Source organism: Bombina bombina, chromosome 5 (genome assembly GCF_027579735.1).
Source record: "Bombina bombina isolate aBomBom1 chromosome 5, aBomBom1.pri, whole genome shotgun sequence".
NCBI lineage: Eukaryota > Metazoa > Chordata > Amphibia > Anura > Bombinatoridae > Bombina > Bombina bombina.
Window position 1 is genome coordinate 261,324,820 of NC_069503.1, and position 25,558 is coordinate 261,350,377.

The 25,558-nt window shown below is 39.8% G+C and overlaps 1 protein-coding gene across 1 annotated transcript in view; it reads right to left on the reverse strand.

The window, feature by feature from the left end:
• MALRD1 (MAM and LDL receptor class A domain containing 1) overlaps nucleotides 1-25,558 on the reverse strand; it is a 998,487-nt gene that overhangs the window by 928,897 nt on the left and 44,032 nt on the right. The window contains exon 5 of the mRNA XM_053715701.1: nucleotides 23,136-23,235. Coding sequence (XP_053571676.1) covers nucleotides 23,136-23,235 — 100 coding nt within the window. The remainder of the gene's footprint in view (nucleotides 1-23,135; nucleotides 23,236-25,558) is intronic.

Below are 25,558 nucleotides of genomic sequence, written 5' to 3' on the forward strand. Positions count from 1 at the left end.
TTACTACCAAATGTATATGATCTACTGAAACTCTTTAGGGCCTTATCTGGATACCAGATAAATAACGACAAGTGTGAGGCGATTGAGGTCCATCTCCCTAGACACACGAAAAGCTATTAGAAATAAATTTTGACTTCAAGTGGGCAACTCAAGCCATCAAATACCTTGAAATCTTAATCCCATATAATTTAAAAGATATATATAAACTTAACTACTCTCCTCTTTATAAATATCTGCTTAGAGAAATGAAAACTTGGAGCACATATAAGATATCTTTCTATGGGAAAATGGTGGTTAGCAAGATGGTAATTCTCCCAAAAAATCTCTATCTATTTCGATCACTCCCTCTTAGTGTTCATTTAAAAGATATTAAAGAACTTCAGAAACATGTACTAGAATTTATATAGTCTAATAAAAAGGCACAGATCAACAGACACACCCTTTTAAAACATAAAGAGCAGGGAGTGCTGGGAATACCTGACTTCCAGGCTTACTTTAAGGCAGCTAGGTTAGCTCAAACAACTCAATTATTCAATATTAAAACTGATATAGCTTGGGTTCAGTTAGAAAGCGAAATGTTAAAACTTAATCCAATTTCCCAAATATTTTGGACACATAAAAAAGAAAGGCCGGACTCTTGGACAAAATATATATCATTGTCACACATCTTAGGCTTATGGGATAACCTTCAAAAGAAATATGACCAAAAGAAATATTTCCACTGTGGAAAGTGAGGATGTGGATGAGGAGGCTGACAATAAGGGTGTGGCCCAGTGGGCCCACCAAAAAAGTGGACACCTTGGAGAGAGAGCGACTCATAGGTGGGCATTGCAAGGGGGTATCAAGCTATCTATGGAAGTAATAAAAACAGAGATAGCGAATTGTCCTGTATGTCAGCATGTCAGGAAGTGACAGATTCCTGGCATGGTGCAAGGGCATATCAAAAGAGTCAAGCTGCCGGGCCAGATCTGGCAGATAGATTTCATAGGACCTCTTCCCTCCAGCAAGGGCTGCCAGTACGTGTGCACGGCTGTGGACACATACTCAGGCTACCTCATAGTCCACCCATGTAAGCAAGCAACTCAGATAAACACCATTAAGACCCTAGAATTAATCACTAAATTCTATGGCACTCCATTGCAGATACAGAGTGATAATGGTACTCACTTTACAGGACACATGGTACAGGGATATAGTGCAGAAAGGTACATACAATGGATATACCACATACCCTATTATCCCCAAGCAGCAGGATTAATTGAGCGAATGAATGGTTTGCTAAAGCAGCAGTTAAAGAAGCTAAGGGGTGGTACTTTGCAGAAGTGGAGGGACCATCTTGAGGAAGCAATTAATGTGTTAAATAACCATCCTATTACAGATAGTGAGACCCCACTGTCTAGGATGATAAGCAGACAGGAGTACACTGAGTGTCGGGATCGACATGCTGTGGTAACGTGTTGGGAAACTAGCCCTGGGGGTTTAGCGCCAGGTAAATTGCTCTCTCCTAGTGGCGGGATATGCTTGACCATCCAGGACCAGGTAACAATATCCCCTGATAGCTCCCAAACCGTATCAACAGTGATAGGGGTCCAGATACCTGACCAACATGTGGGTTTCATAGTTCCAATGCCCTCTCTCATAGCCAGAGGTATTAGCATAGTGGAAAAAATGCTAGACCCTGGAAGAACTGAGGAAGTGAAGCTCACCCTCCTCAATAGAGGAAAGGAACAGGGAGACATGTCAACCTTACAAGTAGTAGCAAAGCTTATAGTTACTCCCACCTTCAACAGTGAAATAGCGGAACAGGAAACTGCAGAAACTAGGCGAAGGGTGGGCATAGGGGCTAAGGTCTGGTTGAAACAAGAAAAGGGCCCCCCGTGCCTGCAGAGGTGATAGCTAAGGGAGATGACAATGTGGTAATTGTGGTAAAGCAAGGGAGCAATGATTGGCTGCATGTGCCTGCGGGCAAGTGCTATTTACGGAATTAATTTGAAGTATGTTTCCTTCCTAGATTCTTGTTGGCATGGCTGTTATTGTAACCGGTGCTCTGTTGGGACTCCTTTTGGTCGCATGCGTAAGCCAAGCACTGGTGAGCCAGAGGATGAAACGTGAGGTGTCCGGTGCTAGCTATCACACCTTCTATGAGGGAAGCATGACCGTTCCGTATTGCACAACATGGGCATCCTGCTCCATCCCATTTACCTTTGATGACGACGTAGCCTGTTTGACCAAAAATGAATATGGAAGTTGGATGTTCCTTACCAAGCGGGAAAGGGTGGTATTTGAACTATCAGAAGAAGAGACAATTACCTGTGACATCCCTTCCTCCACTGTACATTGTGTAACTAAAGATTTTTGTTCTGCCGCAGTGACCAGGGAAGACTGTAAGGACTCTAAGGAGGATGAGAGCTGGACAATTGTTTTACAAGATGAGAACTTAATATTTGAATTGCAAGAAGGGGTTGGGTTAATTTGTGAAAATCCCAGTATGCCTTCCACTTCCCCAAAACTATCAGTGGGGATTCAGGAACGCATTTTAGGTTGTAAAACATCCACTGATACACAGGTTTGTGCTGCAATGTTAAACATATCATACACTGATGGGGAACCAGAGGGACTGACATATATGTGTAAATATACAGGAAAAGAGTCATCTGAACCTCTTTTAATGTATATCAGGAGACCTGTAATGGATGGGAAATTATTAAACAACCGACACAAGGGAAAAAGGGACCATGCACTGCGCCACTTAGGCTCCCTGCATGCCTCCTCATGGGAACTTGATAATACCTTTGTAAAAATTATGTAGTTCAGATACTAGAGTAAAAGGAGCAATTTCTAGCTTATATAAGTTTCTAGACCCATGTCAGTCACCAGAGAAACTACACTTTATCAAAAAATGGGAAACAGAAACCAACCTTTGTAAAGATATTAAGGAATGGTCTGACATAATTCAGAAAGGATTGGCTTGCTCTATTAGTGCAAACCTGAAAGAAAACTACATAAAAGTTTTATATAGATGGTATATCCATTCGAATAGAATCAAACACCCTAATACGAACACGTCCACTAATCAGTGTTATAGAGGATGTCAGGTTGAGGGCACTTATGTCCACATGTGGTGGGATTGTCCGAAGAGTGTAGCGGTTTGGGTAACAACTTCTAACTTATTAAGAAAATATTTGATAAGCAGATAACATTAAGTATGGAAAATGCGCTCCTACACTTTCCCGTTAAGGGCCTATCAAAACATTCCTCAAAGCTAGTAAGTATCATATGTACTGCGGTGAGAACAAGCATCGCGAAACACTGGAAGTCCTCGATTCCTCACTATGAGGTTATACAGGGAGTGCAGAATTATTAGGCAAATGAGTATTTTGACCACATCATCCTCTTTATGCATGTTGTCTTACTCCAAGCTGTATAGGCTCGAAAGCCTACTACCAATTAAGCATATTAGGTGATGTGCATCTCTGTAATGAGAAGGGGTGTGGTCTAATGACATCAACACCCTATATCAGGTGTGCATAATTATTAGGCAACTTCCTTTCCTTTGGCAAAATGGGTCAAAAGAAGGACTTGACAGGCTCAGAAAAGTCAAAAATAGTGAGATATCTTGCAGAGGGATGCAGCACTCTTAAAATTGCAAAGCTTCTGAAGTGTGATCATCGAACAATCAAGCGTTTCATTCAAAATAGTCAACAGGGTCGCAAGAAGCGTGTGGAAAAACCAAGGCGCAAAATAACTGCCCATGAACTGAGAAAAGTCAAGCGTGCAGCTGCCAAGATGCCACTTGCCACCAGTTTGGCCATATTTCAGAGCTGCAACATCACTGGAGTGCCCAAGAGCACAAGGTGTGCAATACTCAGAGACATGGCCAAGGTAAGAAAGGCTGAAAGACGACCACCACTGAACAAGACACACAAGCTGAAATGTCAAGACTGGGCCAAGAAATATCTCAAGACTGATTTTTCTAAGGTTTTATGGACTGATGAAATGAGAGTGAGTCTTGATGGGCCAGATGGATGGGCCCGTGGCTGGATTGGTAAAGGGCAGAGAGCTCCAGTCCGACTCAGACGCCAGCAAGGTGGAGGTGGAGTACTGGTTTGGGCTGGTATCATCAAAGATGAGCTTGTGGGGCCTTTTCGGGTTGAGGATGGAGTCAAGCTCAACTCCCAGTCCTACTGCCAGTTTCTGGAAGACACCTTCTTCAAGCAGTGGTACAGGAAGAAGTCTGCATCCTTCAAGAAAAACATGATTTTCATGCAGGACAATGCTCCATCACACGCGTCCAAGTACTCCACAGCGTGGCTGGCAAGAAAGGGTATAAAAGAAGAAAATCTAATGACATGGCCTCCTTGTTCACCTGATCTGAACCCCATTGAGAACCTGTGGTCCATCATCAAATGTGAGATTTACAAGGAGGGAAAACAGTATACCTCTCTGAACAGTGTCTGGGAGGCTGTGGTTGCTGCTGCACGCAATGTTGATGGTGAACAGATCAAAACACTGACAGAATCCATGGATGGCAGGCTTTTGAGTGTCCTTGCAAAGAAAGGTGGCTATATTGGTCACTGATTTGTTTTTGTTTTGTTTTTGAATGTCAGAAATGTATATTTGTGAATGTTGAGATGTTATATTGGTTTCACTGGTAAAAATAAATAATTGAAATGGGTATATATTTGTTTTTTGTTAAGTTGCCTAATAATTATGCACAGTAATAGTCACCTGCACACACAGATATCCCCCTAAAATAGCTATAACTAAAAACAAACTAAAAACTACTTCCAAAACTATTCAGCTTTGATATTAATGAGCTTTTTGGGTTCATTGAGAACATGGTTGTTGTTCAATAATTAAATTAATCCTCAAAAATACAACTTGCCTAATAATTCTGCACTCCCTGTACTTAACAAAATCAGATTCTATTATCAAATGGCAAGTATTGCATCCTCTATGTTGGACAATAGGAATGAGTTTTTGAAAACTTTTCACTATATTACTGATTTTATATTTTTTATTTCTTCCCCCCTTACCTTTTGCCAGGCTGCCACTGTGTTAAAATATAATTTTCAATACTTTGATTGGCATCCAGTGTAGCCAATAGGCAATGCACAATATGCCCTGTGTATTTTATGTTTAGCACTCTTCCACAACAACTGCCTGATTAGATGTGAAACTGCGCAAGTGCAGTTATCCAGGATAGCTGACTGCAGGTTAAAGTAAACAATGAATCCAGTCTATTGTATACAGATTCACTGTTTACTGCTGTGGTCTTTGCTGCACGTGTCTGAGATACCCCTAGCATAGATGAGCATTTGAGTGCGTTCATTGATATTATAAGTCTTAACGTTAGGTAAATCTCCACCTTTTTTTTTAAATTTCCATATTTGAGCAGCAATAAGACACAATTTACCATCACTTTAATATTATAACATAATTCAATATGTATTTCTACAAGAGAAATATCATATACAATATATATATATATATATATATATATATATATATATATATATATATATATATATATATATATAATGTATATGCACCTGGTTTGATATGAGTTAAAAAATGTATATGTTACAGATATTCTGTCTGATAAATAGATTAAAAAAAGGATTATTCCAGGATGATAAAATGAGAGTTAAAGGGACAGTCAACACCAGAATTTTTTGTTGTTCTAAAAGATAGATAATCCCTTAATTACCAATTCCCAGGTTTTGCATAACCAACACAATTATAATTAGTGATGTCGCAAACATAAAATTTTCCGTTCGCGAACGGCGAACGTGAATTTCCGCAAATGTTCGCGAACTGGCGAACCGGGCGAACCGCCATAGACTTCAATAGGCAGGTGAATTTTAAAACCCACAGGGACTCTTTCTGGCCACAACAGTGATGGAAAAGTTGTTTCAAGGGGACTAACACCTGGACTGTGGCATGCCGGAGGGGGATCCATGGCAAAACTCCCATGGAAAATTACATAGTTGATGCAGAGTCTGGTTTTAATCCATAAAGGGCATAAATCACCTAACATTCCTAAATTGTTTGGAATAGCATGCTTTAAAACATCAGGTATGATGTTGTATCGATCAGGTAGTGTAAGGGTTACGCCCGCTTCACAGTGACAGACCAAACTCCCCGTTTAACGCACCACAAACAACCGCAAACAGTCCATTTGCACAACCGCAAACTCCCCATTTGCACAAGGTTGGATACCAAGCTAGCCATGTCCCGTTCCTTGTCCTCACTGATGTCATTGAAGGTCTCTTCCTCCACCCAGCCACGTACAACACCAAGGGTCTCCGAAAGGTGACAACAAGCCCCCTGGGACGCCTGCTGTGTTTGGTCTTCCACCTCCTCAAAGCCACCTTCCTCCTCTGACTCCTCTTCTTCAGACTCCTCTCTCTGCATTGCCTCTCTCTGCGTTATTATAAGGTGTGTTAAGTAGTACTATTCCTATCAATTTAATCCCTGTTACGTCACCTATCAGGGGACGTGTATATGGCATCGATTTTAGGAACTGGGAGATGGAAAAAGATGCTTGGTCGGTCCTCCTACTTCAAATTTGGGGCACTGCACGTGCAATCTAATGTGCCACCAGATAGGAGTGGTGTGTTAAGTAGTACTATTCCTATCAGTTTAATCCCTGTTATGTGCCTTTTTTTTTTTTTTTTTGAAGCCACAGTGCAGCACCAGAGGCCAGAAAGATTAGGCATGTACACATGCCTGAAAAATTAGGTATTGTTGCAGAAAAATTGATGTTTGTTTCCCAGGCAGAAAGTGCCCTAAAACATTGCGGCTTGACCCTAGTTGGTTGCGGATAAGTCACGCAAGTCATCCGGCATTCAGAGATAAAATACAGCAGCGTGTGGACCATTTTTAGCCCAAGGCAGCTCATCTCATCAGGCCTTTTTTAGTCAAATGTATCGCCCACTGTCAGTCCCTTCGGGATCCATCTTAATAAAGGTGAGGTAATCTAGACTTTTTTGACCTAGGCGACTTCTCTTCTCAGTGACAATACCTCCTGCTGCACTGAAGGTCCTTTCTGACAGGACACTTGAAGCGGGGCAGGCCAGAAGTTCTATCGCAAATTGGGATAGCTCAGGCCACAGGTCAAGCCTGCACACCCAGTAGTCAAGGGGTTCATCGCTCCTCAGAGTGTCGATATCTGCAGTTAAGGCGAGGTAGTCTGCTACCTTTCGGTCGAGTCGTTCTCTGAGGGTGGACCCCGAAGGGCTGTGGCGATGCGTAGGACTTAAAAAGCTCCGCATGTCCTCCATCAACAACACGTCTGTAAAGCGTCCTGTCCTTGCCCGCCTGGTCTTAGGAGGAGGATTACTTTCACCTCTTCCCCTGTTAGATTCATATTGTGCTGTGACATCACCCTTATACGCTGTGTAAAGCATACTTTTTAATTTATTTTGGAACTTCTGCATTGCGATAATTCGGTAACATTTCAGGCAATTTATGCTTATACCGGGGGTCTAGTAGCGTGGACACCCAGTACAGGTGGTTCTCCTTCAGCCTTTTTATACGAGGGTCCCTCAACAGGCACGACAGCATGAAAGATGACGAGCTACTCATGTCCCGTTCCTCATCCTCAGTGATCTCACTGAAGGTATGTTCTTCCCCCAGCCATGTACAACACCACGGGTACCAGAGAGGTGACAACAAGCACCCTGGGATGCCTGTTGTGGTTGGTCTTCCTCCTCCTCCTCAAAGCCACATTCCTCCTCTGACTCCTCTTCCTCACAATCCTCTTCCAGTGTTGCCGCAGGTCCAGCAAGCGATGCTGATAAGGCTGTTTCTAGTGGTGATGGTGACCACAACGCTTCCTCTTCACGCTCATCTACGGCCTGATCCAGCACTCTTCGCAGGGCACGCTCCAGGAATAAAACAAATGGTATGATGTCGCTGATGGTGCCTTCGGTGCGACTGACTAGGTTTGTCACCTCCTCAAAAGGACGCATGAGCCTACAGGCATTGCGCATGAGCGTCCAGTAACGTAGCAAGAAAATTCCCAGCTCCACAGTGGCTGTCCTAGCACCCCGGTCATACAAATAGTCGTTAACAGCTTTTTCTTGTTGAAGCAGGCGGTCGAACATTAGGAGTGTTGAATGCCAACGTGTCGGGCTGTCGCAAATCAAGCGCCTCACTGGCATGTTGTTTCGCCGCTGGATATCTGAAAAGTGCGCCATGGCCGTGTAGGAATGCCTGAAATGGCCACACACCTTCCTGGCCTGCTTCAGGACATCCTGTAAGCCTGGGTACTTATGCACAAAGCGTTGTACGATCAGATTACACACATGTGCCATGCCAGCACATGTGTCAACTTGCCCAAATTCAATTCTTCTGTTGTCACAAACCACTTTGCTGATCTCCAGTTGGTGCGGAGTCAGCCACTGATCCACCTGTGCATTCAGGGCGGACAGGAATGCTGGTCCGGTGTGACTCTCTGCTTTCAGGCAAGTCAACCCCAAGATTGCGTGACACTGCCGTATCCGGGATGTGGAATAGTACCTGGGGAGCTGGGGTGGTGCCGTTGATGTGGAGCAAGACGCAGCAGCAGAAGAGGACTCAGCCGAGGAGGTTATGGAAAAGGATGGAGTAGGAGGAGTAGAGGAGGTGGCAGCAGGCCTGCCTGCAAGTCGTGGCAGCCGTCAGCAGGTTTACCCAATGCGCAGTGTAGGTGATATACCTGCCCTTACCATGCTTTGCAGACCAGGTATCAGTGGTCAGATGGACCCTTGCCCCAACACTGTGTGCCAGACATGCCATTACTTCCTTTTGCTCAATCGAGTACAGGTTGGGGATTGCCTTTTGTGCAAAGAAATTTCAGCCGGGTACCTTCCACTGCGGTGTCCCAATAGCTACAAATTTTTGGAACGCCTCAGACTCCACCAGCTTGTATGGTAAAAGCTGGCAGGCTAAGAGTTCAGACAAGCCAGCTGTCAGATGCTGGGCAAGGGGGTGACTTTGTGACATTGGCTTCTTACACTCAAACATGTCCTTGACAGACACCTGACTGTTGGCAGATGAGCAGGAACTGCTCAAGGCGAGAGACGGAGTGGAATGGTTGAGAGGGGGCAAGGAGGACAGCAGTGGTTGACGTGGCTGAAGATGCTGGACCAGGAGGAGGATGGCGGCTTTGAGTTTGTGTGCTGCTTGTACTCATGTGTTGATCCCCTAGGCGTTTGTGATGTGCGATCATGTACCTTTGCAAAGCAGTTGTACCTAGGTGGGTGTTGGACTTCCCATGACTCAGTTTCTTTTGGCACAGGTTCCAAATGGCATCGCTGTTGTCAGAGGCAGACACACAAAAAAATGCCACACTTCTGAGCTCTGCAATGACGGCATTCTGGTGGTGGCAACAGCATGCGTTGATTGGCGTGCTGTCTGGCTGACCCCGGGTGCCGATGCATGCTGTCTGACTGTGCCACTAGCTCCTTGCGACGACCTCCCCCTGCTTCCAACTCGTCTCCTCCTCCTCTCTGTCTCCCCATCTGAACTTTCCCCCTGTTCTTCTTCTTTTCAACCGCTTCACTTGTATCTGACAACTCAGCAAAGGAAGCAGCAGCGGGTACAACATCATCATCATCACACCGTACGTCCATGTGTGTAATGCTGCCTGACTGAGACATATCCCTGTTATCTACATCCTCTGGCAATAATGGTTGCGCATCACTCATTTCTTCCAACTGATGTGTAAATAACTCCTCTGACAGATCAAGTGAAGCGGCTGTGGTGCTAGTGTTGGTGGTGGTGGCAGGCGGGCGAGTGGTAACTTGAGAGGTGCCCGAAGCTAAGCTGGAGGAGGATGGTGCGTCAAGGTTCCGAGCGGAAGCTGTAGAAGATTGGGTGTCCTGTGTTAGCCAGTCAACTATGTCCTCAGAACTTTTCGAGTTCAGGGTACGTGGCCTCTGAACACTGGGCATTATTCTAGGGCCAAAGGGAATCACAGCACCACAACCACAATGGCCCCTGCGGGGTGGCCTCCCTCTACCTGTCATTTTTTTTTCGATTAGTGGTACTATGCGTGCAAGCTACTGTGACAACAGATATGAGTGGCACTGTGCACTGGCAGAAGTTGGCAGAGTAGACGCTGTAGGCCTCTATTACAGTCAAAAAAATTTTTTTTTTTAAATGTACACTACTGTTACACCAGATATGAGTTGCACTGGTGTGACACTGTGCCCTGGCAGGCCCTGAAATGCACACGTGTGAAGGAAACTGCTATTATTTCACAGTCAAAAAAGTGTTGTTTTTTTTAAATGTACACTACTGTTACACCAGATATGAGTTGCACTGGTGTGACACTGTGCCCTGGCAGGTCCTGAAACGCATTTGTGTGAAGGAAACTGACTGCTATTATTTCACAGTCAAATTTCTAGTTTTTTTTTTTTAATGTACACTACTGTTACACCAGATATGAGTTGCACTGGTGTGACACTGTGCCCTGGCAGGCCCTTAAACGCACACGTGTGAAGGAAACTGACTGCTATTATTTCACAGTCAAAAAAGTGTGTTTTTTTTAAATGTACACTACTGTTACACCAGATATGAGTTACACTGGTGTGACACTGTGCCCTGGCAGGCCCTGAAACGCACACGTGTGAAGGAAACTGACTGCTATTATTTCACAGTCATATTTCTAGTTTTTTTTTTAATGTACACTACTGTTACACCAGATATGAGTTGCACTGGTGTGACACTGTGCCCTGGCAGGCCCTGAAACGCACACGTGTGAAGGAAACTGACTGCTATTATTTCACAGTCAAAAAAGTGTTGTTGTTTTTTTTAAAGTACACTACTGTTACACCAGATATGAGTAGTGGCACTGGGCATAGTATACGCTGTGAGCTTGAGACACACGCTGGCAGGCAGGCAACTGCAATTAGATTACACAGGAAAAAAAAAAAAAGCAGACTGATGTTCTAGCCCTAAAAAGGGCTTTTTGGGGTGCTGTCCTTACAGCAGAGATCAGATGAGTCCTTCAGGACTGTAGTGGACACTGAATACACTAGCCTAGCTATCGATTTCCCTATTAAATCAGCAGCAGCTACACTGTCCCTCCTCTCACTAAGAATGCAGCTTCCGAATGAATCTAAAATGGATGCTGTCCAGGAGGTGGAAGGGTCTGGGAGGGAGGGTCTGCTGCTGATTGGCTGGAATGTGTCTGCTGACTGTGAGGTACAGGGTCAAAGTTTACTCAATGATGACGAATAAGGGGTGGACCGAACATCACATATGTTCGCCCGCCGCGGCGAACGCGAACAAGCTATGTTCGCCGGGAACTATTCGCCGGCGAACTATTCGGGACATCACTAGTTATAATTATACACGTTTTTACCTCTGTAATTACCTTGTATCTAAGCCTGAGCAGACTGCCCCCTTATTTCAGTTCTTTTAACAGACTTGCATTTTAGCCAATCAGAGCTGTCTCCATGGTAAATTCACGTGCATGAGCTCAATGTTATCTATATGAAACACGTGAACTAATGCCCTCTAGTGGTGAAAAGCTATCAAAATGCATTTAGATTAGAGGCGGCCTTCAAGGTCTAAGAAATTAGCATATGAACCTCCTAGATTTAGCTTTCAATTAAGAATACCAAGAGAACAAAGCAAAATTGGTGATAAAAGTAAAATGGAAAGTTGTTTAAAATTACATGCCCTATTTGAAACATGAAAGTTTTTTTTGGACTTGACTGTCCCTTTAAATAGCTAAACGTGTTATTAATTAACTCATTGTCAGCCAGTCTTTTTTCCTAGATTTCATTTTTATATGTATTTTAATTAAGGTAATTCCACTAGGCAGAACAGACCTGATATTTTCTGCAGACTAAAGACAATAAAATATTATGGATTATTGCAGTCAGAGTATATATTCTTTAAAGTCTGCAAATAACACTAATTAGCAAAGAAAAGTAGACATATAATTATATAAAAAGGTTTGTAATTTCCCAGGCTATAATTCTTCAGTAAAAGTTAAACTGAAATATTATGACATAAATTCACTATCTTGTATATGTACTATCTTTTTCTTCTCCCTAAGGAATCACAAATATAATGAGCATAATAAATAATACAAGAGAAAGAAAACTTCTTACTTATTAGTGAAAAGAAATGGTTGAAAAAAAAAATCAAATGAAGCATGTGTCAGACTAACTTTTGATCATTTAAAAAGACTCAGAACCATCAATTGACATTAAAAGGTAAGAGCTGTCATTACCCATTAATATTGATGCAAGGCACAAACAAGATGAGTTAGATGGGACTGCTTCTAAATCAGTGTGCTTAGAAATGTGTCCCTCTGTCTGGTGTCTAGAATCCAACCTAGCTGCTAATTGCATCTGATAACAATTTATGCACTTAGTTAAAATAATTATCTTTTTTTTACAGCATTCCAAATCTACCAGAAACCAAGTCAGTGAATGTGAAAGAGTCTGTGCTGGAGATCAGCAATTTGTCTCAGGATGTTTATATTTCCTTTATTCAATGGTGATAAAAGGCCAGCATTGCCTTAGTATGTAAATAACTAATGGCTAGATTACGAGTTTTGCGGTATGGGTTAAAAAGCAGCATTAAGGCTCATAACGCTGCTTTTTCACTACCGCTGGTATTACAAGTCTTGCAGGTTTAGGGGCACCACACACTTTTTTGGCCATACCGCAAATTAACTTACGCAATTTGCGTAAAGTCTTTTTTTATAGGACTTCCATAGCGCCGATATTACAAGCTTTTTCTGGAAGGCCAAAAAGTGAGCGGTACAGCCTATCCCGCAAGATTCGTAACGCAATCTAAAGTCAGTAGTTATGAGTTTTACGCTACAAAGCTCTAACATAAAACTCATAACTAAAGTGCTAAAAAGTACACTAACACCCATAAACTACCTATTAATCCCTAAACCACTGCCCTCCCGCATCGCAAACACTAAAATAAATTAATTAACCCCTAACCTACCGCTCCTGACATCGCCACCACTATAATAAACATATTAACCCCTAAACGGCCGCACTCCCGCATCACAAACACTAGTTAAATATTATTAACCCCTAATCTGCCGCCCCCAACGTCGCCGTCACTATACTAAATTTATTAACCCCTAATCCTAAGGCTAACCCTAACACCCCCTAACTTAAATATAATTAAAATAAAATCTAAATAAAACCTACTATCATTACCTAAATTATTCCTATTTAAAACTATATACTTACCTAAAAAATAAACCCTAAGCTATATACAATATAACTAATAGTTACATTGTATCTATCATTACCTAACTAATTCCTATTTAAAACTAAATACTTACCTATAAAATAAAACCTAAGATAGCTACAATATAACTAATAGTTACATTGTATCTAGCTTAGGGTTTATTTTTATTTTACAGGCAAGTTTGTATTTATTCTAACTAGGTAGAATAGTTAGTAAATAGTTATTAACTATTTACTAACTACCTAGCTAAAATAAATACAAATTTACCTGTAAAATGAAACCTAACCTGTGTTACACTAACACCTAACCTTAACACTAGAATTAAATAAATTATATAAATAAATACAATTAACTAAACTACAAAAAAAACAAACACTAAATTACACAAAATAAAAATTAAATTATCATATATTTAAACTAATTACAGCTAATCTAATAGCCCTATCAAAATAAAAAAGCCCCCCAAAATAAAAAAAACCCTAGCCTAAACTAAACTACAAATAGCCCTTAAAAGGGCCTTTTGCGGGGCAATGCCCCAAAGAAATCAGCTCTTTTACCTGTAAAAAAAAATACAAACAACCCCCCAACAGTAAAACCCACCACCCACACAACCAACCCACCAAATAAAAACCTAACTAAAAAAACCTAAGCTCCCCATTGCCCTGAAAAGGGCATTTGGATGGGCATTGCCATTAAAAGGGCATTTAGATCTTTTTCAACTGCCTAAACCTTAATCTAAAAATAAAACCCACCCAATAAACCCTTAAAAAAACCTAACACTAACCCCCGAATATCCACTTACAGTTTTGAAGACCGGACATCCATCCTCAACGAACCGGGAGAAGTCTTCATCCAAGCCGACAGAAGTGGTCCTCCAGACGGGCAGAACTCTTCATCCAGACAGCATCTTCTATCTTCATCCTTCCGACGTGGAGCAGCTCCATCTTCAAGCCACCGGCGCTGAGCATCCTCTTCTGTTGACAGCTAACAACGAATGAAGGTTCCTTTAAATTACGTCATCCAAGATGGCGTCCCTTGAATTCCGATTGACTGATAGAATTCTATCAGCCAATCGGAATTAAAGGTGAAAAAATCCTATTGGCTGATGCAATCAGCCAATAGGATTGAGCTTCAGTCATATTGGCGGATCCAATCAGCCAATAGGATTGAGTTCACATTCTATTGACTGATTGGAACAGCCAATAGAATGCGAGCTCAATCCTATTGGTTGATTGTATCAGCCAATAGGATTGAAGCTCAATCGTATTGGCTGATTGCATCAGCCAATAGGATTGAAGCTCAATCGTATTGGCTGATTGCATCAGCCAATAGGATTTTTTTACCATTAATTCCAATTGGCTGATAGAATTCTACGGATGCCATCTTGGATGACGTCATTTGAAGGAACCTTCATTTGTTGTTCCGCGCCGGATGTCTTGAAGATGGAGCCGCTCCACGTCGGAAGGATGAAGATAGAAGATGCCGTCTGGATGAAGAGTTCTGCCCGTCTGGAGGACCACTTCTTGCCGCTTGGATGAAGACTTTTACCGGCTTCGTTGAGGATGGATGTCCGGTATTCAAAACTGTAAGTGGATATTCGGGTGTTAGTGTTAGGTTTTTTTGAGGGTTTATTGGGTGGGTTTTATTTTTAGATTAGGGTTTGGGCAGTTGAAAAAGAGCTAAATGCCCTTTTAAGGACAATGCCCATCTAAATGCCCTTTTCAGGGCAATGGGGAGCTTAGGTTTTTTTAGTTAGAATTTTATTTTGGGGTTTGGTTCTGTGGGCAGTGGGTTTTACTGTTGGGGGGTTGTTTGTAATTTCTATTACAGGTAAAAGAGTTGATTTCTTTGGGGCAATGCCCCGCAAAATGCCCTTTTAAAGGGACAGTAAACCTTAAAATTAATGTTATATAATTCTGCACATAGTGCAGAATTATATAACATTATATTAGCCAAACTTTATAACACATAATATTCCCTTTTCATTTTTAACAAAAAACGCTGTTTTACAGACCCGCTCTCTGCACTCTGCTGAGCGGGTCTGCTTTTTTTACACAGCGCATCGGGCCAGCTGTGTATAGTCACAGCCCGGCCCGACTGCACCATAACATTAAGTGCAGCTCGCTCCTGCTGTCAGACAGAGCAGGAGCGAGCTGCACTTAATGTTATGGCGCTGTCGGGCCAGGCTGTGACTATACAGCTGGCCCGATGCGCTATGTAAAAAAAGCAGACCCGCTCAGCAGAGTGCAGAGAGCGGGTCTGTAAAACAGCGTTTTTTGTTAAAAATGAAAAGGGAATATTATGTGTTATAAAGCAGACACGCTCAGCAGAGCGCAGAGAGCGGGTCTGTAAAACAGCGTTTTTTGTTAAAAATGAAAAGGGAATATTATGTGTTATAAAGTTTGGCTAATATAATGTTATATAATTCTGCACTATGTGCAGAATTATATAACATTAATTTTAAGGTTTGCTGACCCTTTAAGGGCTATTGGTAGTTTAGTTTAGGCTAGGGTTTTTTTATTTGGGGGGGCTTTTTTATTTTGATAGGGCTATTAGATTATGTGTAATTATTTTAAATACCTTATAATTTCTTTTTTTATTTTGTGTAATTTAGTGTTGGGTTTTTTTTGTAATTTAGGTAATTGTATTTAATTTAGGTAATTGATTTAATTGTAGTGCAACGTTAGGTGTTAGTGTAAGACAGGTTAGGTTTTATTTACAACTAAATTTGTATTTATTTTAGCTAGGTAGTTAGTAAATAGTTAATAACTATTTAATAACTATTATACCTAGTTAAAATAAATACAAACATGACTGTAAAATAAAAATAAACCCTAAGCTAGATACAATGTAACTATTAGTTGTAGCTAGCTTAGGTTTTATTTTATAGGTAAGTATTTAGTTTTAAATAGGAATTAGTTAGGTAATGATAGTAAGTTTTATTTCGATTTATTTTAATTATATTTAAGTTAGGAGGTGTTAGGGTTAGGGTTAGACTTAGGTTTAAGGGTTAATAAATTTAGTATAGTGGCGGCGACGTTGGCCGTGGCAGAGTAGGGGTTAATAAATGTAGGTTGGTGGTGGCGATGTTTGGGGCGGCAGATTATGGGTTAATAATATTTAACTAGTGTTTGCGATGCGGGAGTATGGTAGTTTAGGGGTTAATATGTTTATTATAGTGGTGGCAACGTTGGGGCGGCAGATTAGGGGTTAATAACAATATGTAGGTGTCGGCAATGTTGGGGGCAGCAGATTAGGGGCTAATTAATATAATGTAGGTGTCGGCGATGTTGGGAGCGGCAGATTAGGGGTTAATAAATATAATGTAGGTGTCGGAGATGTTGGGGGCGGCAGATTAGGTGTTAATAAGTGTAATATTAAGAGTGTTTAGACTCGGGGTTCATGTTAGGGTGTTAGGTGTAAACATAGATTTAGTTTCCCCATAGGAATCAATGGGGCTGCGCTACGGAGCTTTACGCTGCTTTTTTGCAGGTGTTAGACTTTTTACAGCCAGCTCTCCCCATTGATCTCTATGGTGGAATCGTGCACGAGCACGTAAAACCAGCTCATTGAAGCTTTCAGCAGCGCCGGTATTGGAGTGCGGTATGGAGCACAATTTTGCTCTACGCTCACTTTTTGCTCAATATCGCCGGGTTTATGAAAGCCTGTAATACCAGCGCTGTAGGGAAGTGAGCGGTGACAATAACGTGCAAGTTATTACCGCACCCCTATTACCGTAAAACCTGTAATCTAGCCGTAATTCATTAAAGGGGACACTCAAGTCAAAATAAACTTTTATGATTCAGACAGAGCAGCAGTTTTAAGACACTTTCAATTTACTTCCATTATCAAATTTTGCACAGTCTTTTTATATTCACATTTTCTAGGGAACAAGATTCTACTGAGCATGTGCACAAGCTCACAGGGAATGCGTATACTAGTTTGTGATTGGCTGATGTCTGTCACGATACAGGGGGCTGGAAAATGGGAGAAAAAATAAACGCCAGAAAACAAATCTACTGCTTGTTTGAAATTTAGAGTAGGTGTTAAATCATTGTCTTTTTATTATGCACTTATTAATTATGCAATTCAACTAAATTGGGTGATCCTTTAAGCATTATAGTATTTAAAGGGACAGTCAACACCTTGTAATTATAGGAAATTTATGTTGTCTTGCTATAAAATAACAAATTAGCCAAATGATAAAAAAAAAAAAATTAACATCTTGTTTGATGAATTTGTTTTTCAATAGCCAAACTCCACCCACCACTTGCCTTATTATATGAGACAATCCAGGCTGGAATCTGCAGACAACAAGGCTAGCCACTGTCATGATGTTAGTATTAAAGGGACATTAAACACAAAATACATATCATGCCCCTCCCTCTAATCATGAGTGCTGCTATTTTGGAAACTAAGTTACAATGCCGGTGTCTGAAGGAGGGTTGCTACACATGAGCTAACACATCAGCACTGGAATTTAGTAAAATAAATATTTCAATATGGCAGCACTCATGACTAGAGGGAGGCTGGGATATCCTCAATACTATGCTTACTGAATGTATTTAATGTTTAATGTCATTTTAAGAGCATTGTTTTACAGTTATCATCTTTTAAAGCTAATAATGGACAGATTTGTATCAGAGTTAGCCTTGGAAAGTCAGCAGGGTGCTTATCCAGGTCTTAGAACTAGAAAAAAAACAATTTTAAGAGTTACAGTTCATAGGAGGTAAAATAAATAATAAAAGCATATTAAACATCTAATATAGCAACATGAGGATTTTAGGCAAAATCCCCATACCTGTCTATCATGGAGCATGGTATTCTTAACTATGGGGTTAATCCAAATCCTTAAGAAAAAGGTATATCATGATTATCATCAGAAAAACACCATTAATGACTATGTATTTTTTTTAAAGATAAATAATTTGATTTTTTTTCTTAAGGATTATGATCAGCCCCTTTACTTGATGAAAAAACTGAAGTCTGTATATATAACTTCTGTTCATGGATTATTAGTACAAAACCAATTATAGAACCATAAATATAGTTTAAAAAGAAAATTAGATTATCTGATATCTTGAGAATGCTAAATAAAATACAGGGATCTAAATTAAAAAGAGAGAAGAGCGCCAATCTCATATTGTTTGACTGTGAACAAAGGACCAAGGCAAACTTAGAATTCTGTTAAAAAGATTCAAAGGACAATCAATGCATGGGACTACAAAGAACCCAATGGTGATCCAGACAGGGGGTTGAATAACTGACAAAAAAAAACAAATTCATAACAGGGCTTGAAAAATTGTAAAGACTGAGACATAATGCAAAGCTAAATGCTCTGTTAGATCATTTTATTTTCACAAGATCCCTCCAACAAAGGCGTTAGATAGTTATGCTCCTGCGCCATTCATTCATGATTGGCAGATTTCTAGTGGGGCTTTATAGTTACAGTTCAAATCTCTACATTGTGAAAGGTTGATTAGAATTTGAAGCTTCCATAATATTCTGATCTACATTTATGTTAAACAGGAAAAAATGACAATGCTCTGAACCCAGATAAAGAAAATTACTAAATTTATTCAAGAAAACATCAACTGCAGGATTTTTCCTAAATTAGCTACAATAGAAGTTTAAGAGCCTATAGGGCCGATTTATCATCTTCGGAGCGAACATGATCCACTGTAGCGGATCATGTCTGCCCTACATCAATAAATGATGACAGCATACACTATCAGGGGCCACTAGCAGGGGGTGTCAATCAACCTGATCATATCCGATCAGGCTGATTGCTGTCTGCCGCCTCAGAGGTGTCGGACGAGTTAAGGAGCAGCGGTCTAAAGACCGCTGCTTCTTAACTCCTGTTTCCTGCGAGCCTGAAGGCTTGCATGGAAAAAGATGCATTAGGGCTGATTGACACTTTGATAAATCGGCCCCTAAGAATATTTCCAACCACAAAATGGTTAAAAGCAACCCTTTACATAGCACTAACTACAACATAAACATATCAAATCTGCCTAACCTTTTGATACAGAAATGCTTCAACCATTAAGGAACATAAAATATAAACTAATATGGAGAGTATCTTAAAACAAGACTGGGCCACTGGATTGCCGAGAAGAATGCCACACATATAATGCTGTATCAAACACAGAGTGTTCTTGGCATTTTATTTTTGTTTCCTGAGGGATAGTGAGTAAAAGGGAAACGTCCTGAAGTTCTAGCCACAGCCTTTAGACAATTGTGGGGGACTTGAAAGATTACTCTCAAATGTAGGAGCCAGGGTCTGCATGTCCTAAGCAGCCCTAATGAAGATCAGAGGTTTGCAGAACACTTTTAGGGAAGGTTTCTACCTACTCTTAGAAGGCACAACGTATATAAACCCCTAAAACTTTAAAATGTCGCTGCTAGAGTATAACATATATCATGTCAGTGTCTGAGTATGTTTAATATCATCATTTATGACTTTGGAGATATACTGTCATTGGACATTTGCTCAATGACAACATTGAACAATGTAATTTTTATATCATGTGCTAGATTTAATAGGGTTATTGTGGTAATTAAAATGTAAGTTCAAAGAAACTCATTTTAAATATATATATATATATATATATATATATATATATATATATATATATATATATATGGATTTAAAATGAAACCAATTACTTGTTTACAATTATTTAAACGTTGTTAGGCTAGTTATTTTTTTATTGCTTCTGTTTTTGTAACCAATTTTTTGCATTTTTTTTCTCTGTGTACACAAATATGATAGAATGAAAACATCTACATTTGTCATCTTAGTATTATATACGTATGGATGTGTATGTTGTGCTCTTACATATATCCATTTTTTATATTTTCTATAAACAAATACATTTTCAAATGTTTTATCTAAAGTATTAGTTATAAGTCAATACATATTTTGATATATCTTACCGCATTTAGCTTCATCTGCACCATTTGGACAGTCAGGTGTGAAATCACAAAACCTTCTTCTTGGTACACAGTTTCCATCTCCACAAGGTAACAACCCAGGTAGGCAATGGAATGCTAAAAGGTCATTTGAAAAATCTGCAATGAAAATATACTGGGTTTATTTACACTAGACCAGAAAGCCACAAATTTGCAAAATGTACAGCCAACTAGATGATCTTTTTATTTTGTTAATAACTTAAATAATCATAATCAAGTTGTTTTGAAAAGATGATTGTGAATATAGAGCCATAGCAGGTAAAGAATCATCCTCCTTATGAATTTCCCCCAGATGTATATTCCGACTACATAATATCACATGTTGCATTCAGGGAACCTCATGTTGGGGATTTCACATGCAATCTAGATTGGGGCATCTATCTCTAAATACCATCAACAAATCAGGATTTCAGAATGCTTCTACGTTAGAACAGCTGACATAGACAAAATGATTGGCAGCCCAATGGACTTTAATATATTAGGTACTGGGAGGAACACTGTAAACAATTCAAGACATTAGAGAACCATGGAAGTAATTTCTTGGTTTACAGGGAGTGCAGAATTATTAGGCAAATGAGTATTTTGACCACATCATCCTCTTTATGCATGTTGTCTTACTCCAAGCTGTATAGGCTCGAAAGCCTACTACCAATTAAGCATATTAGGTGATGTGCATCTCTGTAATGAGAAGGGGTGTGGTCTAATGACATCAACACCCTATATCAGGTGTGCATAATTATTAGGCAACTTCCTTTCCTTTGGCAAAATGGGTCAAAAGAAGGACTTGGCAGGCTCAGAAAAGTCAAAAATAGTGAGATATCTTGCAAAGGGATGCAGCACTCTTAAAATTGCAAAGCTTCTGAAGCGTGATCATCGAACAATCAAGTGTTTCATTCAAAATAGTCAACAGGGTCACAAGAAGCGTGTGCAAAAACCAAGGCGCAAAATAACTGCCCATGAACTGAGAAAAGTCAAGCGTGCAGCTGCCAAGTTGCCACTTGCCACCAGTTTGGCCATATTTCAGAGCTGCAACATCACTGGAGTGCCCAAAAGTACAAGGTGTACAATACTCAGAGACATGGCCATGGTAAGAAAGGCTGAAAGACGACCACCACTGAACAAGACACACAAGCTGAAACGTCAAGACTGGGCCAAGAAATATCTCAAGACTGATTTTTCTAAGGTTTTATGGACTGATGAAATGAGAGTGAGTCTTGATGGGCCAGATGGATGGGCCCGTGGCTGGATTGGTAAAGGGCAGAGAGCTCCAGTCCGACTCAGACCCCAGCAAGGTGGAGGTGGAGTACTGGTTTGGGCTGGTATCATCAAAGATGAGCTTGTGGGGCCTTTTCGGGTTGAGGATGGAGTCAAGCTCAACTCCCAGTCCTACTGCCAGTTTCTGGAAGACACCTTCTTCAAGCAGTGGTACAGGAAGAAGTCTGCATCCTTCAAGAAAAACATGATTTTCATGCAGGACAATGCTCCATCACACGCGTCCAAGTACTCCACAGCGTGGCTGGCAAGAAAGGGTATAAAAGAAGAAAATCTAATGACATGGCCTCCTTGTTCACCTGATCTGAACCCCATTGAGAACCTGTGGTCCATCATCAAATGTGAGATTTACAAGGAGGGAAAACAGTACACCTCTCTGAACAGTGTCTGGGAGGCTGTGATTGCTGCTGCACGCAATGTTGATGGTGAACAGATCAAAACACTGACAGAATCCATGGATGGCAGGCTTTTGAGTGTCCTTGCAAAGAAAGGTGGCTATATTGGTCACTGATTTGTTTTTGTTTTGTTTTTGAATGTCAGAAATGTATATTTGTGAATGTTGAGATGTTATATTGGTTTCACTGGTAAAAATAAATAATTGAAATGGGTATATATTTGTTTTTTGTTAAGTTGCCTAATAATTATGCACAGTAATAGTCACCTGCACACACAGATATCCCCCTAAAATAGCTATAACTAAAAACAAACTAAAAACTACTTCCAAAACTATTCAGCTTTGATATTAATTAGTTTTTTGGGTTCATTGAGAACATGGTTGTTGTTAAATAATAAAATTAATCCTCAAAAATACAACTTGCCTAATAATTCTGCACTCCCTGTATAAAGCAAATGCCTGTGATATACACTAAGATTCATACAGATTTTGTTTCCGTGGTAAAAACACCATATGATTATTTTGGATATATTTGGTTGCTGTAAAGTTCTGCAATATATTCAGTTAGCATATTTTTGAGTTCTAGGTACTGTTTGCCATTTATACCCAATCAACCAATAAAGACTTAAAGTGACATTAAACTCAAAATTAATTTCCCCCTTAAAATATACTTCCTAGAAAAATTACTTTGATATAAACATTTACTATTTATTTTGTACTCTTTTCCTATAACTTTTTGATGTTCCAGTGCATTCTAGAGGAGCCAGAGCTCTGGCCACACAACATTATATACACTGATTGCTTGAGCAGTGCAGGAGCACATTTATAGCTGCCATACTTGGCCACAGAAAAGGAAATATGATAAAGATTACTCAAGAAGGTTTTCAAGGGAATATTCCTGGACTTCAAAGCAATGCATTGTAAATTTTTCTAGAGTGCTAATAATTTAATGCAGAACTTTTGCAATGTATTGCTTAATTGTAAGTATATGTTATGTATATATTAATAATTAACATCCTTTTAGTATTTTAGGTAATAAGCAGATGAATAAGTAGTGGAAGTCAGAGGACTGTTAAATTTGAAAATCCTTTTTCAAGTTATCTGAGAAATAGTTCAGCAATTCTTACTGTACATATGTGAATTGGTGGTATACAGCTATAAGGCACTGTACACATATTCTATATATTTACATAAAAGAAAATTGATAAAACATTTATTAATCTCAAATATTTCTTTTATGTTCAAAAAAGTGAAATTGTTTGATTTTTCTTACCTGTAAGTGAATTATTTGTAAAGCTACATCCTGGAGATAAAATAATGTCATCAACAGCAACAAAGGAATTAGATGATAAAATAAAGGCCTCTAAAATTATCTGGAATATCAAAGAAATATATTATTTTCTGAAATTGAAAAAGGGAAAATTTATTGGAGCCAGAGAAGCTTCACATTTATCTCCAAATTCACAACAGAATTATAGATATAACTTAGTTAGAAGAACAGATGCTAAAACTTAAAAAAATAACAGCCAGATTACCAGTTTTGCGTTATGAGTGACTCGCTAATAACTTGCAAGTTATTTCCACAGCTCACCTTTAATAGCGCTGCTTTAACAGGTTTGCAAAAACCCAGCGTTTGCGGGCGATATAGCTGCGTTGAGCTCCATACCGCACACAAATACAAGCGCTGCTTTGAGCTGCTTTGACATGCTCGTGCACGATTTCCCCATAGTCATCAATAGGAAGAACCGGCTAAAAAAAAAAGCCTAACACCTGCAATGACGGAGCGTAAAGCTCCGTATTGCAGCCCCATTGATGTCTATGGGGAAACAAAATGTATGTTTACACCTAACACCCTAACATAAACCCCGAGTCTAAACACCCCTAATCTGCTGCCCCCGACATCGCCGACACCTACATTACACTTATTAACTCCTAATCTGCCGCCCCCAATGTTGCCGCCACCACTATACTAAAGTTATTAAACCCTAAACCTCTGGCCTCCCACATCACTAACACTAAATACATATATTAACCCCTAAACCTAACCTTAAGTGTAACCCTAACCCTAATGCAACCCTAACCCTAACACCCCTAACTTTAATATAATTAAACTAATTCTAAATAAAACTTACTATTAATAACTAAATAATTCCAATTTAAAAATAAATACTTACTTACCTGTAAAATAAACCCTAAGCTAGCTACAATATAACTAATAGTTACATTGTAGCTATCTTAGGTTTTAGTTTTATTTCACAGGTAAGTTTGTATTTATTTTAACTAGGTAGACTAGTTAGTAAATAGTTATTAACTATTTACTAGCTACCTAGTTAAAATAAATTCAAATTTACCTGTAAAATAAAACCTAAGCTGCCTCACACTAACACCTAACATTACACTAAAATTAAATAAATTAAATTTAAAAAATACATTTATCTAAATTACAAAAAATAATAAACACTAAATTACACAAAATAAAAAAAAGAAATTATCAAAAATAAAAAACAATTACTCCTAATCTAATAGCCCTATCAAAATAAAAAAGCCCCCCCACAAAAAAAAAACAAAAAACCTAGCCTACACTAAACTGCCAATAGCCCTTAAAAAGGGGCTTTTGCAGGGCATTGCCCCAAAGAAATCTGTAAAAAAAAAAAATACTAAAAACAATAAATTACACAAAATAAAAAAGAAATTATCAAAAATAAAAAACAATTACTCCTAATATAATAGCCCTATCAAAATAAAAAAGCCCCCCCCCAAAAAAAAAATTAAAAAAAACCTAGCCTACACTAAACTGCCAATAGCCCTTAAAAGGGGCTTTTGAAGGGCATTGCCCCAAAGAAATCTGTAAAAAAAAAAAAATACAAACAACCCCCGACAGTAAAACCCACCACTCACACAACCAACCCCCAAATAAAATCCTATCTAAACAAACCTAAGCTCCCCATTGCCCTGAAAAGGGCATTTGGATGGGCATTGTCCTTAAAAAGGCATTTAGCTCTTTTACAGTACCAAAAACTATAAGCTAAAAATAAAACCCACCCAATAAATCCTTAAAAAAACTAACACTAACCCCCAAAGATCCACTTACAGTTTTTGAAGACCGGACATCAATCCTCATCCAGTCAGGAGAAGTCTTCATCCAAGCAGCAAGAAGTCATCCTCCAGGCGGGCAGAAGTCTTCATCCAGACGGCAGTTTCTATCTTCATCCTTCTAGTGCGGAGCGGGTCCATCTTCAAGACATCCGGCGCAGAGCATCCTCTTCATACGGTCCCAGCCGTACACTGAAGGTTCCCTTTAAGGGACGTCATCCAAGATGTTCCAATCAGCCAATAGAATGCGAGCTCAATCCTATTGGCTGATTGTATCAGCCAATAGGTTTAAAGCTCAATCCTATTGGCTGATTGTATCAGCCAATAAGATTTTTTACCCTTTAATTCCGATTGGCTGATAGAATTCTATCAGCAAATTTGAATTCAAGGGACGCCATCTTAGATGATGTCCCTTAAAGGGAACCTTTAGTGTATGGCTGGGACCGTATGAAGAGGATGCTCCGCACCAGATGTCTTGAAGCTGGACCCGCTCCGCACCGGAAGGATGAAGATAGCAGATGCTGTCTGGATAAAGACTTCTGCCCATCAGGAGGACGACTTCTTGCCGATTGGATAAAGACTTCTCCCGGCTTCATTGAGGAC